Source organism: Eulemur rufifrons, chromosome 1 (genome assembly GCF_041146395.1).
Source record: "Eulemur rufifrons isolate Redbay chromosome 1, OSU_ERuf_1, whole genome shotgun sequence".
NCBI classification, from domain to species: Eukaryota; Metazoa; Chordata; class Mammalia; order Primates; family Lemuridae; genus Eulemur; species Eulemur rufifrons.
In genome coordinates, this window is record NC_090983.1 from 100,653,425 (window position 1) to 100,669,081 (window position 15,657).

Sequence of the window (15,657 nt, forward strand, 5' to 3'; positions counted from 1 at the left end):
TGGTTCTCTGCAGAACTGGACTTTCCTGACCACGTGGCATCCTCGGGACGCCGACTACGACCCCACTCACAGAGTAGTCGAGAAACACCTGTGATGGACTCCACACTCACATCCCACTTTGCGATTCGCTGTTTGGGACGGTCGGGGTTGGCTTATTAGGGGAACAAGTAGAATTGCGTCAAGTGGCCCCTCTATGTATAAAACAGGAAATGGGATTGAGAAACTGCACTGTGGGATGGATCCCGAAAGAGTTTTGTGCAAACATTACTCAGAATAATAATGCCACTCCCTGGCGGAGTGGAAAACCTTTGGTGGGGACTGTCCCCACTGAGTGTCCCCAGGATTTTTGTGGATATGTCAAGACATGGGTGGCTTTATCTTCCCACTTGTTGGATGGGAAGATGCACGTGGGGATGGCCATACATTCCAGGGAAGGTCCTCCCCATCTTTACTGAGAAACCACATAACTGGGATGCCGTGTTCTCCAGTTAGCATTGGGTGAAACTGACTCCGTGGTGGTTTTACCCGGTAGCCATCATTTTTCCTGGAGGTGGGGCCATTAAGGTACAGATAGAAGTGGATGCCCTAGTGGAGCTACTGCTCGGGCCCTGAATCAAACCCGGCAGGCCTCGGCCCTCCTGATGGATGAGTCACTCAGATGAGGAAAGTGGTTTTACACAACCGCATGGCCCCTGATCTCCTCACTGCAGCTCCAGGAGGCCCATGTGCAGTCGTACATACTGAGTGTTGTGTAGACACCTGATCACCAGGAGGATATCTCCTCTGCTTTGAAGGAAGTTGACGAGGTACGGGCCATCCAACAGTTAACTGGAGACCCACTACAGCAGTGGTGGGAACATCTCTTGTCCTCCTGGCGTTGGACCCTTTTAGTGTTAGGAGCTGCTGGCTGTGGTCTGGTGATACTGTGTTGTTCCCTGTATTGTTGTCATGGCCTATGAGCCCAAGGGGCCACCCTATGAGCCCATGTGTCGGCGAAGAAACCTATTACCCAAGGGGTGGAATGTAAGGGAAAGTGCATTTGTACAGGCAATGGTTTCTTAAGCCAAACTAAGATGCCTGCCGCAGTGTTTGTTCCCACCCGGCCCCCCTGGTTAGCTGGCCTTCCTGAGAGGCGTGAGTCAGCACACTCATGTAACCAAGGTGTTATGTCCTGTGTGAACCCATGTGATCGCGCTTCCCATGGCGTGTTGCCTCTGTTGTTCAGAGCCGGATATAAGCGCTCGCCATGTTCTCGGCCATGTTTTTCACCACTGCTGTATCCCCCGACAATAAATAGCATGTCTCACCTGCCTGCTGCCGCTCGCCTTTTCTTCCATTTCTGAAGCCTGTGCTGGAGCACAAGCTAGCCGCAGAGATCCTCCTCACACCCACTCCGTGAATTTGGGTGAGTAACACAAGACTGCAGAGCCTCCTCATCTGCAAAGTAAAGGTCACAGAACTGGCCGCACGCAGCTGTGTGTGTGTGGGGGGGGAGCTGGGGCCGTCACACGAACAACCAAAGGTGAGAGTCTAGCCCAGTGCCGTCACCCGTGTGGTGGGGACCCCAAGAGGATTATCTTTTCATGTTTTTATGCATCAGCAATTAGGACAGCATGTCATGGTGACAGTGTCTTTTTTATACTGGTACATAAAATAGGTGCATCTTTTAATTAATGTCATCCTAGATTTGACGACATATGGAAGCATTACCTGTGCTGATCTTGGGCAAGCTACAATATCTCTGGGTAAAAATGTCCTCATCTGCAAAACGGGGACAACCTCCTCACCTCAGCCAGCCACCATGAGGTTAAAATGAGACCATATCATCAACAGTTCTGAGGGTGCCCGGCCCTCTCCTCCTCCCTTCTGGACAGCATCCTTGGTGGGCAGAGGTGGGCTTCGGGCAAACCGAGCCGCCTTGAGCTGGGACCAGGAGTGTGAGCCAATTGTTTGTTTACCTCTGGAGAGAGAGGGCTCAGTGCTGAAGGCCAAGTAAATATTTGTGGTTATGGATTAACCCGAGTTCCAGGCTGTCATGGCGGCAGGAGGCAGAACTTGCAGTCTCTCCATGACCCACCCCTGTGAGTCTCCTTCGAAGCAGGTCTGTGGGGGGTGCAGAGGGAGCGGTGCAGAAGGAAGCGGAGGACTGAGTGGTGATGAGGGTCAAATCCTCAAACCTGGGTTCTTGAGATCAGCCAGAGCTTGAGGTTAAGAGGAATGAGGCCGAGCCTTAGGCAGGCCAAGGCACTGGTTGGTGTTCCCCAGGCCTGGGAGCCCGAGTCCCGGGAGGCCCTCTCTTTCCAGACTGCGGGTCAAATGGAAGTCGGCCGAGGGTCTCCAGGGCCATGGCCATCCCCGGAGGCAGCTTAGAACCCGGGACCCCCCCCCCATTCTCTTTACTCCGCTCTCACCTCTAAACCTGGGGCCTCAGAGTTAAACCTGGGGCCATCAGAACCAGTCTTAGAGGCAGAGAGCAAAGGTGGGGAGGCAGGTCAGGCAGGCGTGTTGGATGCAGCACGCAGGCCTACTCACGGGGTCTCCAGCTGGCAGAGCTACCTCTGTGGCCTTGTGGGGCACTCAGTGGTTGGTGATAGAGGTTAAGATCCAGGCCTGGAGCCTCAAGACCAGACCTGGGCTCTTGAGTCCTAGTTCTGCCAGCTCCTGGTCATGGATTTTTAATAAGCTACTCAACCCCTGTGGCCCTCAGTTTCCCCCTCTATGAAATGGGGGTGACAGCATTAATACCTACCTCTTGGGTGGCTGTGAGCCTTAACTGAGGTAATAGTAGGTAGTGTTTACCAAGCATTTGCTATGTGCAAACCCTGTTTTAAGAGCTGTGCATGGATTAACTCAGTTAATTCTTGAAATACCCTTTATGGCAGAAACAGTTATTCTGTTTGTTTTACAAACGAGGAAACTGAGCCATGGAGCAATTAAGCACCTTGCCCAACATTGCCATCCGGTAACTGCTGGAGCTGGAATTTGCACCAGGTGGTCTGGCTTCATGCCTGTCTTCTAAACCATGTACACATTGCTTGAAAGACACCCTAAGTGTCTAATCAACGTTAGCTATTCTCAGCCCAGCTATTCTCAGCCCAGCTGTCGGCCCAGCAAAGGCAGCCACCCCGACCACCCCCAGCCATCACCAAAGAGCAAGGCAAGGGAGGGCACAGACATTCCAGTGTAGGCTCCACCACACTTAGGCGAGTCCCTTTGATCTTCACAAGGACCCTGTGTGCCTCCCACTTCTGGGGCAAGTGGTCCGACCTTAGTTCCATACAAAGATGACTGAGGCTCTGGGCTGTCTGTCTAGTGAACAAGTACCCCCTGACCCCAGCTTTCACCCTGGCAACCAACACACAGGAACAGCCCCTTCATGCGGCTTCTGCTTGGGGGTGCAGGCAGAGCAGCAGCTGGGGTGCTGCTGGGAGCTCAAAAGTCCTCCTCAGACAGGTGCGGAATGTGGCAGCTCGCGAGCCTCCTGCTGTTCGTGGCCACCTGGGGAATTTCCAGCACACCAGCTCCTCCTGGTAAGGCCCCACCCCCACCCGGACCCCCTCGGCCTCCACAGGCCCTGGCTGGCGCCTGCCAGGCAAGCCTTCACGCCCTTTGGCAGCCCCTTTGAGCCGAGGGTGAGATGAGGGCAGGCAAGTCCCAGCAGGCCAGCTGTGGATGCAACATGGCTGCGATGGCGGGCACAGGCGTGGCAGGGAGCCCTGTGCCTACCTCCTAAAGCTCCTTCCTCAGCAGGGTCCCTGCGTGTTCCCTCTCCACCCACTCACTCCCTCAACTGTGAAGGCCCAGGCACCGCCTCTCCTCCCAACTGCACATCTGCTGCCGAGCTGCCCTCCCCCAACCCCTCTCCTAGTGCCCCCAGCCAACAGGAGGCGGCCGTGATTCTCCAGAGGCTGCAGGACACATGACCTCATGACCTGCCTGGAGCCACATGAGGCTGCTCGAGGCCTTGGTGCCTCTTCTCGAGCTGCTCATCTGCCTGGTCCCCTCCCCACACTCTGAGGTCTACTTTAGTTCATCTGTCCAGACTCAGCTCTGGCACACCTTCCTCTGGGGGCCCTTCCCTCCAACCCCTCATGCTCACCCCCCGCTGGGATCCCTGCCTCCCAGCTGTCCCCTGCACCCAAGACAGACACCTTGCAGAGCCCAGGAGGCACTTGGTGACACGCACTGGGTGACAGGTCTGTCTGCCCTCCAGGTGTCCCTGTCCAAGGAGGACGTGGGGGATGCTGGGGGTGGGGCTGTGGCTGCACGAGGTGTGCTGGGAGAACAATGAGACCGTTTGCCTTTGCGGTCCTGGCAGCAGCCGCCGGCTTTGGCATTGAATGCTCCTGTTGTGCCAGGTGCTGACTGCACTGTTTCACACTATGATCTCCTCCCCATTTTCTGGATGAGTAAATTGAGGTTTAGAGAAGTAAAGACACTGGCTCAAGGTCACACAGAGGTCAGATTGGGGTTCCCGGGGAGGTTCTGTCTTCCAACTGTCACCTGCTTCCTGCAGAGGAAGAGAGCAGAGGAGCAGGCGCAGCATCGTGACCTGGAATTAGAACAAGTCCTGAGGGGCCTGAGATGAGACCTTTCCAGGCTGTCCCAGCTTGGCTTCCTCAGACCCCTGCAGGCCCCCAGCCCCTCTCAAGCCCCTCCACCAAAGTGAGCTCCCCTCCTCCCGAAGCAGACTCGGTGTTCTCCAGCAGCCAGCGTGCCCACCAGGTGCTGCGGGTCAAACGCGCCAACAGCTTCCTGGAGGAGCTCCGGCCCAGCAGCCTGGAGCGGGAGTGCACGGAGGAGATCTGTGACTTCGAGGAGGCCAAGGAGATTTTCCAAAACGTGGAAGACACAGTAAGGTCACCTGGCTGGCTGGGTCCAGAGGATGAGGCTCAGGGTGGGCTGGTGGCCAGCTGGAGCCCGGAGGCCCATGGAAGGGTGGGCACCAGCCCCTCTTCCCCCCAGCTTGCTGGGGGTGGCTGAGTGGAGTGAATAGGACGCTGGCCCTGTGGTGTTGGTTGGGTACACGTGACTGTGAGAAACAGAACAATGCAATGAATTTGAGGAAGAAGAGTGAAGGGCAGCTCTGGGCTGGGAGTCCCCCCCGACCCCATGGAGAGAGTTCAGTCTACCCTCCAGCTGCTGCTGGACACCCTGCCTCCCCTCTCTGTCTCAGCCGTCAGCCCTGCTTCCACTCATGTACCCGAGGATCAGGCATGTGTGACCTGGACTCCCCGATGCCTGTCCGCATGTCCTCACTCGCTGTGTGAATTGGGTCCAGTTCTCAAGGGAGAAATCCTGATTGCTCAGGGGATCTGAAGAAAGGGCCTGGGTCCTTCTGGCCTAAGGGTCAGAGTCCTCCAGAGTCCCCAGGGCCCTGTGGAGGTGGTCCTGGGGTGGCAGGGTGGGCTTGGTAAGGGAGGTGGCTTCCTGATACAAAGCTCAGGTCCCCTCTGTCCCCAAGATCTCATTTCTGCTGCTAGGACCTGGGCCCCCTCCAGAAGTGTCTGTAGGGACGCCTCTCCCAGTGAGGTGTTCAAGGCAAAAGGGGGCGCTTGGCCTGCCCCTCTCTTGCCCTTGGCCTTCACCTCCTGGACTGGGTCCTCAGTCCCCACTGCCTCTTTTCCCAAATGGCCTCCTCAGCAGATGCCTTATGATTTTCTTTTTTTTCTTTTCTTTTTTTTTTTTTTTGAGACAGAGTCTCGCTCTGTTGCCCGGGCTAGAGTGAGTGCCATGGCGTCAGCCTAGCTCACAGCAACCTCAAACTCCTGGGCTTACATGATCCTACTGCCTCAGCCTCCTGAGTAGCTGGGACTACAGGCATGCGCCACCATGCCCGGCTAATTTTTTTTCTATATATATATTTTAGTTGGCCAGATAATTTCTTTCTATTTTTAGTAGAGACGGGGTCTCGCTCTTGCTCAGGTTGGTCTCAGACCTCAAGCGATCCTCCCGCCTCGGCCTCCCAGAGTGCTAGGATTACAGGCGTGAGCCACCGCGCCCGGCCCCTTATGATTTTCTTAAGGCACAATGTGGGCACAGCATGTCCCTGCCATGGCTCCCTGACGTCACCCATGGTCACTGGGCCCCAGCATGGCAGAGCGGCTGCTGCTGGGCCTGCTTGACAGCGCAGGCATCAGCGTCACAGCAGGTCTCAGGTGTGCTCGGCGCACCTGCGCGGGGTTAGAAACGCACCCTGCCGCCCCAGACTTTCTGAAGCAGCAATTGGCCTCTCGCCAGCTCTGAGGACGCCGGCTTAGGGACAGACGGAGGCGTGCGAGGGATCAATGCCCTCGGTAGAGGGCGGATGGGGGTTGCGGGGCTGCGTCCCTTCCCTTGCAGAGGCTGCTGTGGCGCAGACAGAGCAGTAAGTAGGGCTCCCGCTGCGCGGGGAGGCGGGTACTGTTCGTGGGACGTGGGTGGAGTTGGCGCGGGGGTGGGAGGTGGGCACTGCGGGGCAAGCAGCACTTGCTCCTAGCAGCCTGCGATCATCAGGGGTTGATCCCCGTTTGTCCCGAAGCCCCTCCCCGCCTCACCTGCCCGCGCACAGGCTGCCCTGCCCCTCCTGGGCCGCACCCGGGAGGCGTCTCACCCCTGCCCGGGCTGCCGGCCCCTGACGCTGCCTGCTCTCCCCACAGCTGGCCTTCTGGTCCAAGTACGTCGGTGAGTGCGTCCCCCTTGCTGGGCTGCGGGTGCCCGCTCCCCTAGGGCTCTCTGGGCCGCTGGGGGTCAGGGAAGGGGCTGGCAATACCAGTGACCCCACACCCCCACCCGCCTTGTGTCGCAGACGGTGACCAGTGCGCGGCCAGGCCCTTGGAGCACCAGTGCGCTAGCCCGTGCTGCGGGCACGGCACGTGCACCGACGGCATCGGTGGCTTCAGCTGCGACTGCGGCCAGGGCTGGGAGGGCCGCTTCTGCCAGCACGGTGAGGGGGCGCCGGGCACGCGGCGGGCGGGCCGGGGGAGGGCGGCAGGGGCCCAGGCGCGGCGCCACCGCCGCTCTCGGCCTGTGCGCCCCTGTCTCGCAGAGGTGAACTTCTCCAACTGCTCGGTGGACAACGGTGGCTGCGCGCACTACTGCTCCGAGGTGGAGGGCGGGCGCCGCTGCAGCTGCGCGCCGGGCTACAAGCTGGGGGACGACCACCTGCAGTGCCAGCCCGCGGGTGAGCCGCCCCGGGAGCCGCGGGGGGCGCGGGAAAGCCCTGGGGGGTGACAAAAGGCCGGCGCCGCCGCTAGCGCAGTGGGCCCCGAGGCGCGCGTGCCTCGCGGGTTCCTCTTTCTCTCGTCGGTGCCGGACACCCTCCTCCTGGTGCCCGCGCGCCGCGACCTGGGCCGGGCTCCGCACTCCGCGGGTCGGGCTGTGTCTGTTCCTTACCCACGTCTCGGGCGCGCCTCCCTTTCCTCTCACACCCCTGCTTCCCTAAGGAGAGAACAGACTCCGAGTCTGCCTTCTTTTACATTTTCCTTTATACGCATTTTCATTTTTATCACATTTATATATGTACAAAGTTGTAAAAGTCAGAGTTTTACGACTCTTAATAAATTTCAGCACGTTGTTCCTTGGCGTGGGTCTTTGTGCACTGGCTGTACAGTGCTCTTGGTAGACCCTTTTAATGTAGAAATTCATCTTTTACTTCTAGGAACAATTTTTAGTTATTTCTTTGATAATCTCTCTTCTGCTTTCTCTGTTCTATTTCTGGACCTCCCATCATTCATATCTCTTTCCTTTAGTTTGATTGTCTTTTTAAAACAATTTTTATTGAGATAAAATATACATATGTAATTTAATTTACCATCTTTGCCATTTTTAGGTGTACAGATGAGTGGTAATAAAGACTCTGGTTTTTTTTTTTTTTTTTTTTTGCCGTTCCCCTCCCCCTCTTCCTCCCCTTCCTGACCTCTGGTGACCACCAATCTAGTCTCCATTTTCATGAGATCCACTGTTTTTTTAGCTCCCACGTAAGAGTGAGAACATGCAATATTTGTCTTTCTGTGCGTGGCTTATTTCACGTAACATAATGACCTCTGTTTCCATCCATGTTGTAAATGACAAGATTTCATTCTTTTTTATGGCTGAATATTATTCCATTATGTATATACCACATTTTATTTATCCAGTCATCAGTTGATGGGCACTTAAGTTGATTCCATATTTTGGCTATTATGAATAGTGCTTCAATAAACATGGCAGTACAGATATCTCTTTGATATATTGATTTCCTTTCTTTTGACTATATAGTAGTGGAATGGTTGGATCATATGGAAGTTCTAGTTTTAGTTTTTTGAGGAGCCTCCATACTGTTCTCCATAGTGGCTGTACTAACTGACATTCCTGCCAATAGCATACGAGGGTTCCCCTTTCTTCACATTCTCACCAGCATCTGTTGTTGTCTTTTTGATATAAGCCATTTTAACTTCGGTAAGATGGTATTGGATTGTGGTTTTGATTTGTATTTCTCTGATGATTAATGTGGTGGAGCATTGTTTCATATACCTGTTGGCCATTTGTATGTCTTATTTTGAGAAATGTCTATTCAGATCTTTTACCCATTTATAAATTGAATTTTTTTTTTTTGCTATTGAGTTGTTTGAGCTCCTTATATATTTTAGTTATCATTCCTTTGTCAGATGGATAGTTTGCAAATATTTTCTCCCATTCTGTGTGTTGTCTCTTCACTTTGTTGATTGTTTCTTTGCTGTGCAGAAGTTTTTCAGTTTAATCTAACTCCAATTGTCTATTTTTACTTTGGTTGCCTGTGTTTTTCAGATCTCATGCAAGAAATCTTTGCCCAGACCAATGTGCAGGCACATTTCCCCAATGTTTTCTTCTAGTAGTTTCATAGTTTCAGATCTTAGATTTAAGTCTTTAATCCATTTTGATTTGATTTTTGTGTATGTGGAGAGAGAGGGGTCTAGCTTTATTTTTCTGCATACAGTTATCCAGTTTTCTCTGTACTGTTTATTAAAAAGACTGTTCTTTCCCCATTGTAAGTTCTTGGCACCTTTGTTGAAGATGAGTTGGTTGTCAATGTGTGGGTTTATGTCTGGGTTCTGTATTCTGTTCCACTGGCCATGGGTCTGTTTTTTGTTTGTTTGTTTTTTTATATATTTAAAAAAATTTAATTTTAATTTATATTACTTTTTCTTCTTTTTTTTAGTAGAGACGGGATTTCGCTCTTGCTCAGGCTGGTCTCGAACTCCTGAGCTCAAACAATCTGCCTGCCTTGGCCTCCCAAGTGCTGGGATTACAGGCGTGAGCCACCGCACTCGGCCTATGGGTCTGTTTTCATGCCAGTACCATCCTGTTTGGGTTACTATAGCTTTTTAATAAATTTTGAAGTCAGGTAGTGTGATGCCTCCAGCTTTGTTCTTTTTGCCCAGGATTGCTTTGGCTATTCAGGGTCTTTTGTGATTTCATATAAATTCTAGGATTTTTTTTTCTATTTCTGTGAAAATGTCATTGGTATTTTATTAGGGATCGCATTGAATCTGTAAATTGCTTTGGGCAGTATTGTCATCTCAACGATGCTCATTCTTTCAGTCCAGGAGCATAGAATACCCTTCCATTTGTTTGTGTCTATCTCTTTGAATTTGTGTTCTTCTTTCAGGAAACTTTCCACAACTTTATATTCCAATTCTCCTACTGAAAAAATTTTTCTAATTTTTTATTTTGAAATAATCAGAGATTCACAGGAGGTTGCAAAGAAATGCCTGGTGGCCATTGAGCTTTCCTGCGAGGCCATTGGAAGGCTCCATCATGGGCAGAACACTTGCTACCCAGATTTTAGGCCTGTTTCCAAAAGAAATCCTCCAAGCTTTTGCTGGAGGATGCTCACGCCTGGCCTCCAGCCCCTTGGAGCAGGGTGGGGAAGGGAAGCTGGCATCTGCACAAACTGTGGAAGTCTGCGTGACTCCTGCGGTCAGCCAGGCACACCACTCTTTCCTGAGGTCGTGCCTGGAGTCCCCATGTCACAGTGTCTGGTTCACCCTCTTCATGTCTTCTGCATGGGGTGGGAGAGGGGAGTCAAGCTAGTAAGGAGAGCTCCAGCAGTTTCTCTTACACACTGTCAACACACCTCCCATCTGCAGTCCCACCTGCACTGCCTCCCTCAGAAGCACTGAGGCTTCTGTGCTTCCGTTGGCTTCTGGGCACCCCAGTTACTGGCGGAGGTTTTTGCTTTCTTGTCTAAGCCAGTTATCACATCCATGTGCTGTCAGCTTTTGGAATGGTGTTGTTGTTGTGTTCTCTCCATTCTCTTGTCACTCTGTAGTTCCCCTGTGGCTGGCATCCCATTGCCCCTGCAAGTCTAGATCCCTCAACCTGGCATTCAAGCCCCCTAATGAGCAGACCCTGACAGACCTTGCAGCCCTCAGTTCTCCACAGCGTACACTCTCTTCTTGGCGGGGAGCCCTCACACCTGTGCTCAGGGCTTCTTTAGGGCTCTCCAAGAATGCTCACCTCCTTCTCCCCGTAATGTCTTTCCTCTGTCAGGAGCTCGGCAGCATCCCAGCATGAGACCTTACCTAAGTATCTCAGCGATTACCCCCAACAGCCCTAAGGTGTAATGAACCTTTGAGAAGTTTAACAGCCTATGCAAGGACGCGCAGTTAGGCGGTGACGCTGCTTGGTCTGGCTCTTGCCATTAGGTGGCACTGTTTGTTGACTGACTGATTGGAGGGGATTTGTAGCTAGTATTGAGTGTTCAGAGCATCACTTATCCCTTGAACCTTACAATGTGGCAAACTAGCCTACGGGGGGAGGAGGACAAAGGTGGGAGGGCGGTCTCAGAAACAGTGTCTGGCAGATCCCTCACGGCCTCCCTCTGCTTTCAGTGAAGTTCCCCTGTGGGAGGCTCTGGAAACGAATGGACAAGAAGCGCAATTACTTTAAACGTGACACAGACCGAGCAGAACAAGTAGATCCAGACCTAGCAGCCCCAGACCGAGCAGACCCAGACCGAACAGACCAAGTGGACCCAGACCGAGCAGACCAAGCAGACCCAGACCAAACAGACCCAGACCGAGCAGACCAAGCGGATCCAGACCTAGCAGCCCCAGACCGAGCAGACCCAGACCGAGCAGACCAAGTGAACCCAGACCGAGCAGACCAAGCAGACCCAGACCGAGCAGACCCAGACCGAGCAGACCAAGCGGACCCAGACCTAGCAGCCCCAGACCGAGCAGACCCAGATAGAGCAGACCAAGTGGACCCGCGGCTCGTCAACGGGAAGCTGACCAAACAGGGAGACAGCCCCTGGCAGGTAAGGGCAGGTTGCCTCTCTCCTTTGCTGGGTCGCCCTGGACACACGAACGGGCAGGAAGTGCTGCCATTGCTTGGGGGCCTGGAGGGGAATGCTAAGGGAGAGGAGCAGCCGGGCGGGATGGGGTGGGCACGGCCGTGGAGCGGGAGAGGAGCTGGAAAGTAATGCTGTGCTGCTGGATGTCAGGCAGAGGCCCACTAATGGGAGGTGTTTGGCACAGACAGGGCTGGGGGAGGCCTGGCCCTGAGTACTTCCAGCCTCAACATGGGAACTAACACTTATTTGGTGCCTCTCTCTGCCAGGCGCTGGGGGGGCAGAGTACAGAAATCAACAAGTAGGGGTACTGGCCTCGGGAGCTCACAGACTCTGGGAGGGTCAGGACCCTAAACACAGGGCAACCCAATGGGACTGGAGCCAGGATGGCTGTCAGGGCAGGGGCTGAGGGAGGCCCAAGGGGACCTGCCAAGGCAGCCTAGGGACCACAGGGTCTTCCCAGACGACGCAAGCCCTGGCCCAAGCCCCCAAGGATGAGAGGAGCTCACTGGGTGATGTTGGGTGTGGCTGAGGATGACTGGAACAGCATGGAACAAAGCAACAGCATGAGCAAAGTTAGGAAGACATCCTTGGGATGGGCCAACACCGTAAAATGTGCAGAAATAGAAAATGCCAGAAAAGGTCCATAGCCTATGCCCAAGTGACCAGGGAACCCAGCGAAGTGATTAAGAACCATGCTGGGGCCATGTGAGACCCGGGAGCCCTGGACTTGGAGCTGTCAGAGAGCAGCTCTGTGACATCACTGCTCTATCCCCATTCCAGGTGGTCCTGTTGGACTCAAAGAAGCAGCTGGCCTGCGGGGCAGTGCTCATCCACCCCTCCTGGGTGCTGACGGCGGCCCACTGCATGGAGGTCTCCAGGAAGCTCATTGTCAGGCTTGGTATGGGCTGGAGCCAGGCAAGAGGGGGTTGCCAGGGGCCCAGGGGTGGGGACCAGGCAGGCCGTCCAGGTTTGGGGGACCCTGGTCCCCAGGATGCTTGACCAAGAGGTTGTTTGATCTCCACAGAGGTGTTCGGGGGGAAAAGGACTATGTGTGCCCACCCTGCCCACCCTATAACACCTGGTATTTTTCAGGTAGGGGATTGCTGGTGCCCTCTTCAAATCTGGGCACAGGTCCTTGCACACATGTGTTTGTAAGTGAAGGGTTACACACACCCTCAACTCTTCACTCCCACTCGTGCAGAGCAGGCTATGTGTGGACCTCAGCACCCTTGGGTGCAGAGACCTGCAAGGCCTGGCCTCAGGGCTGTGCTTCACAGACAGACAGGGACAGAGCTATGCAGCAGGGGCCCTGGCATCTGCCAAAGTAGACGCTGTGTCCCTAGTAGTCTGGGGGCCCCAAGGCACAGGCCCCAATCTATGCCATTTCTAGAGAGGGTTCTTACTCATGTCTTTGTGCAAAAGGAAGGAAAAGGTGTATTGAGAATGACCAGTTCGCACTGCCGACAGTTACCTTTGGCATCATCAGGGGCCAGTGGCCCCTAGTGTGGCTTGGCTTAGGATTTCCAGGCCTCCCTCCCCAGGAACCATCAGTCCGGCCTGGGAGGACCTTGTCTCTTGTGTGTGATCCAGATCTTTCTGCCATGTTCTGTTAGTCTTCCTCTCTGGTTCTCACTGCTCCTGCCCTCGTCTATCCGGCTTCAGTTGCTTCACGTCCCTTTATGGCTCTGGTCTGTGTCTGCGGGTTTCTAGGGGCCTTGGGCATCTTTGCTGCCCCTTGCTTCCCTGGTCTCACTGCTCCCTCTGTGAGTCCTGAATCCAGACCAATTCTGCCCCTTTGGGATTGACACTTGGGGGCCACTCCTGCTGGCAGGAGAAGTCACCCTTGATAAGGATCCACAGCACAGACAGGTGGCCCCATGACAGCACCTGGGACGTGTGGGTCAACACTTTCCAGCCGTGACCTCTGTCAGGGCGTCTGCCCAGGCCTGCGGGAGCACAGCACTCGTGTCGGCCTTGGGGAAGGCTGTGGGGCAGAGGCTGCACCGGCCCACTCTGACGGTGCGCTCTGCCCTGCAGGGGAGTATGACCTGCGGCGCTGGGAGAATTTGGAGGTGGATCTGGGCATCAAGGAGGTCCTCATCCACCCCAACTACAGCAGGAGCACCACTGACAATGACATCGCGCTGCTCCGCCTGGACAGGCCGGCCACCCTCTCACAGAACATCGTGCCCATTTGCCTCCCGGACAGCGGCCTTGCAGAGCGCGAGCTCACTCAGGCTGGCCAGGAGACTGTGGTGACCGGCTGGGGCTACAAGAGCAGCCGAGAGAAAGACACCAAGAGAAACCGCACCTTCATCCTCAACTTTATCAAGATTCCTGTGGTCCCGCGCCACAAGTGCATGCAGGTCATGAGCAACATGATCTCTGAGAACATGCTGTGTGCGGGCATCCTCGGGGACCGGCGGGACGCCTGTGAGGGTGACAGTGGGGGGCCCATGGTCACCTCCTTCCGAGGCACCTGGTTCCTGGTGGGCCTGGTGAGCTGGGGTGAAGGCTGCGGCCACCTCCACAACTACGGCGTGTACACCAAAGTCAGCCGCTACCTCGACTGGATCCACAGCCACATCAGGGACAAGGAGGCCTCCCCCAAGGGCCAGGTGCCCTAGTGCCCTCCCCGTGGGCCAGGCTGCCAGGCGGCAGCGTATGGGACATTAAAGGGGCATGCGACTGCACCAGCCTGCTGTCTGTCTGTCCTCCCATCACCTTCTTAGCCTATTGTGGGAGGAAGTAACATTGTTGAACATCTACTAAATGTCACATGCCTTATGAACAGAATCTTATTTAACTCTCAGATCAGCCCTGTGGGGTGCGGAGGAGCAGATCCAAGTTTTGTGGGGTCTGAAGCTGACAAAGTCTCGGGGGTGCTCTGTTTATGAAAAAGGGTAAAAAATGTGACTACAAAACTTCCAGAGCCTTTCCCGGGGCCAGTCAGGGACCCCAAAGCGAAGCTTGGCTGGCTTTACAGAAAACCCAGCTGTGGACACAGATGTCTGTCTATCACAGAGCAGGAGACCGGGGCTCAGGGAGCGCACACGGCAGAGCCCTCCGAATCTAGGCCTGGCTCCAAAATGCTGGCGATTGTTTTCTGCTTTCCATTGTTCCGGGAGGGCAGCTGTTTTGACACGTGCTGGGCGTGGAGGCCGTCGCTAACCCTGCGGGCAGTGGCCAGAGACCCACAGGGCGCTGGCTCAGCCCAGAACGAGCCCACGGTGCAGCCCAGACGCTCCCGTAAGAACAGTGTTCCACAGTCACGGCCGCCATAGCGAGAGGCTCTGCCCCAGCCTGGCCTTCCGGGCATAATTGCAGAGACAGAGAAATAAGTTAGAGTGTCCTGATTTGGAATGATTAAGTGCCTGATAAAAAGGAATGGGAGTGAGACAGAGCAGAGAAAATTAGTCTAAAGTCCCCAAATTAGTCTAGCTCTCCGTATGGCCATGGGCAAGTCATTTCTCCTCGCTAGGCGCGATGGTTAATTTTAGGTGTCAGTTTGACTGGATTATGGGACGCCCAGAGAGCTGGTAAAACGTTATTTCCAGGTACATGTGTGAGGGCTTTCTCCGAGGAGACTGGGGAGAGTCGGCGGACCGAGTGGGGAAGATCCGCCGTCGGGGGAGCAGCCGCCTTCCGAGCGGCCGAGGCCAGGATGGAACAAAAAGGCAGAGGGAAGGTGAACTCGCTCTTTCCTGGAGCTGGAACACCTTTCTCCTGCCTTGGACATCAGAACTGCAGGTTCTCAGGCCTCTGGATTTTGGGACTCACACCAGTAGCCCCCCAGGTTCCCAGGCCTTTCGTCTGGGGCTGAGAGTTCCATCATCCACTGGCCTAGTTCTGAGGCCGTTGAGCTTGGACGCCCGTCACCGGCTTCCCCAGTTCCCCAGCTTGCAGATGGCCCGGTAACCACGGGAGCCAGTTCCTCTGATAACTCCCCTCTCGCCTGTCTGTGTCTGTCTACAGCCACATCCTGCTGGCTCTGCCTCTTTGGAGAATCCTGCCTAACACACTGGGCATCGGTGAAACGGAGGGTTAGGCGAGAGCGGCGGCTCTCCACCCCGGCTCCATGTTTGGATCTCCTGAGAGCCGGCAAACACACCTCTGTCCAGTCCCACCCTCGGGGATTCTAATTTAATTAATTTGGGGCAGCAGAGGGTAGACCCAGACACTGATACTTTTACAACTCCTTATTTCATTTTAATGAGCATCTGAAAACTTTTTTTTCTTTCTAAAGACGGGGTCTCACTCTGTCACCTGGGCTGGAGTGCAATGGCACCATCATAGCTCACTGCAGCCTCCAACTCCTGGGCTCGAGCCATCCTCCTGCCTGAGTCTCCCTTGTGGCTGGG

The 15,657-nt window shown here is 54.7% G+C and overlaps 1 protein-coding gene across 1 annotated transcript; it reads left to right on the forward strand.

Annotated features, from left to right (window-relative positions):
* The first annotated feature begins 2,035 nt into the window (after positions 1–2,035).
* PROC (protein C, inactivator of coagulation factors Va and VIIIa) lies at positions 2,036–14,083 on the forward strand. Its single transcript, XM_069463585.1, is given in 12 exon segments — positions 2,036–2,081; positions 3,338–3,418; positions 3,421–3,456; positions 3,459–3,530; positions 4,691–4,854; positions 6,639–6,663; positions 6,788–6,925; positions 7,028–7,162; positions 10,833–10,902; positions 11,188–11,260; positions 12,077–12,194; positions 13,334–14,083. Coding segments are annotated over 12 exon segments (1,548 nt in total). The 3' UTR covers positions 13,924–14,083.
* The last annotated feature ends 1,574 nt before the right edge of the window (positions 14,084–15,657 follow it).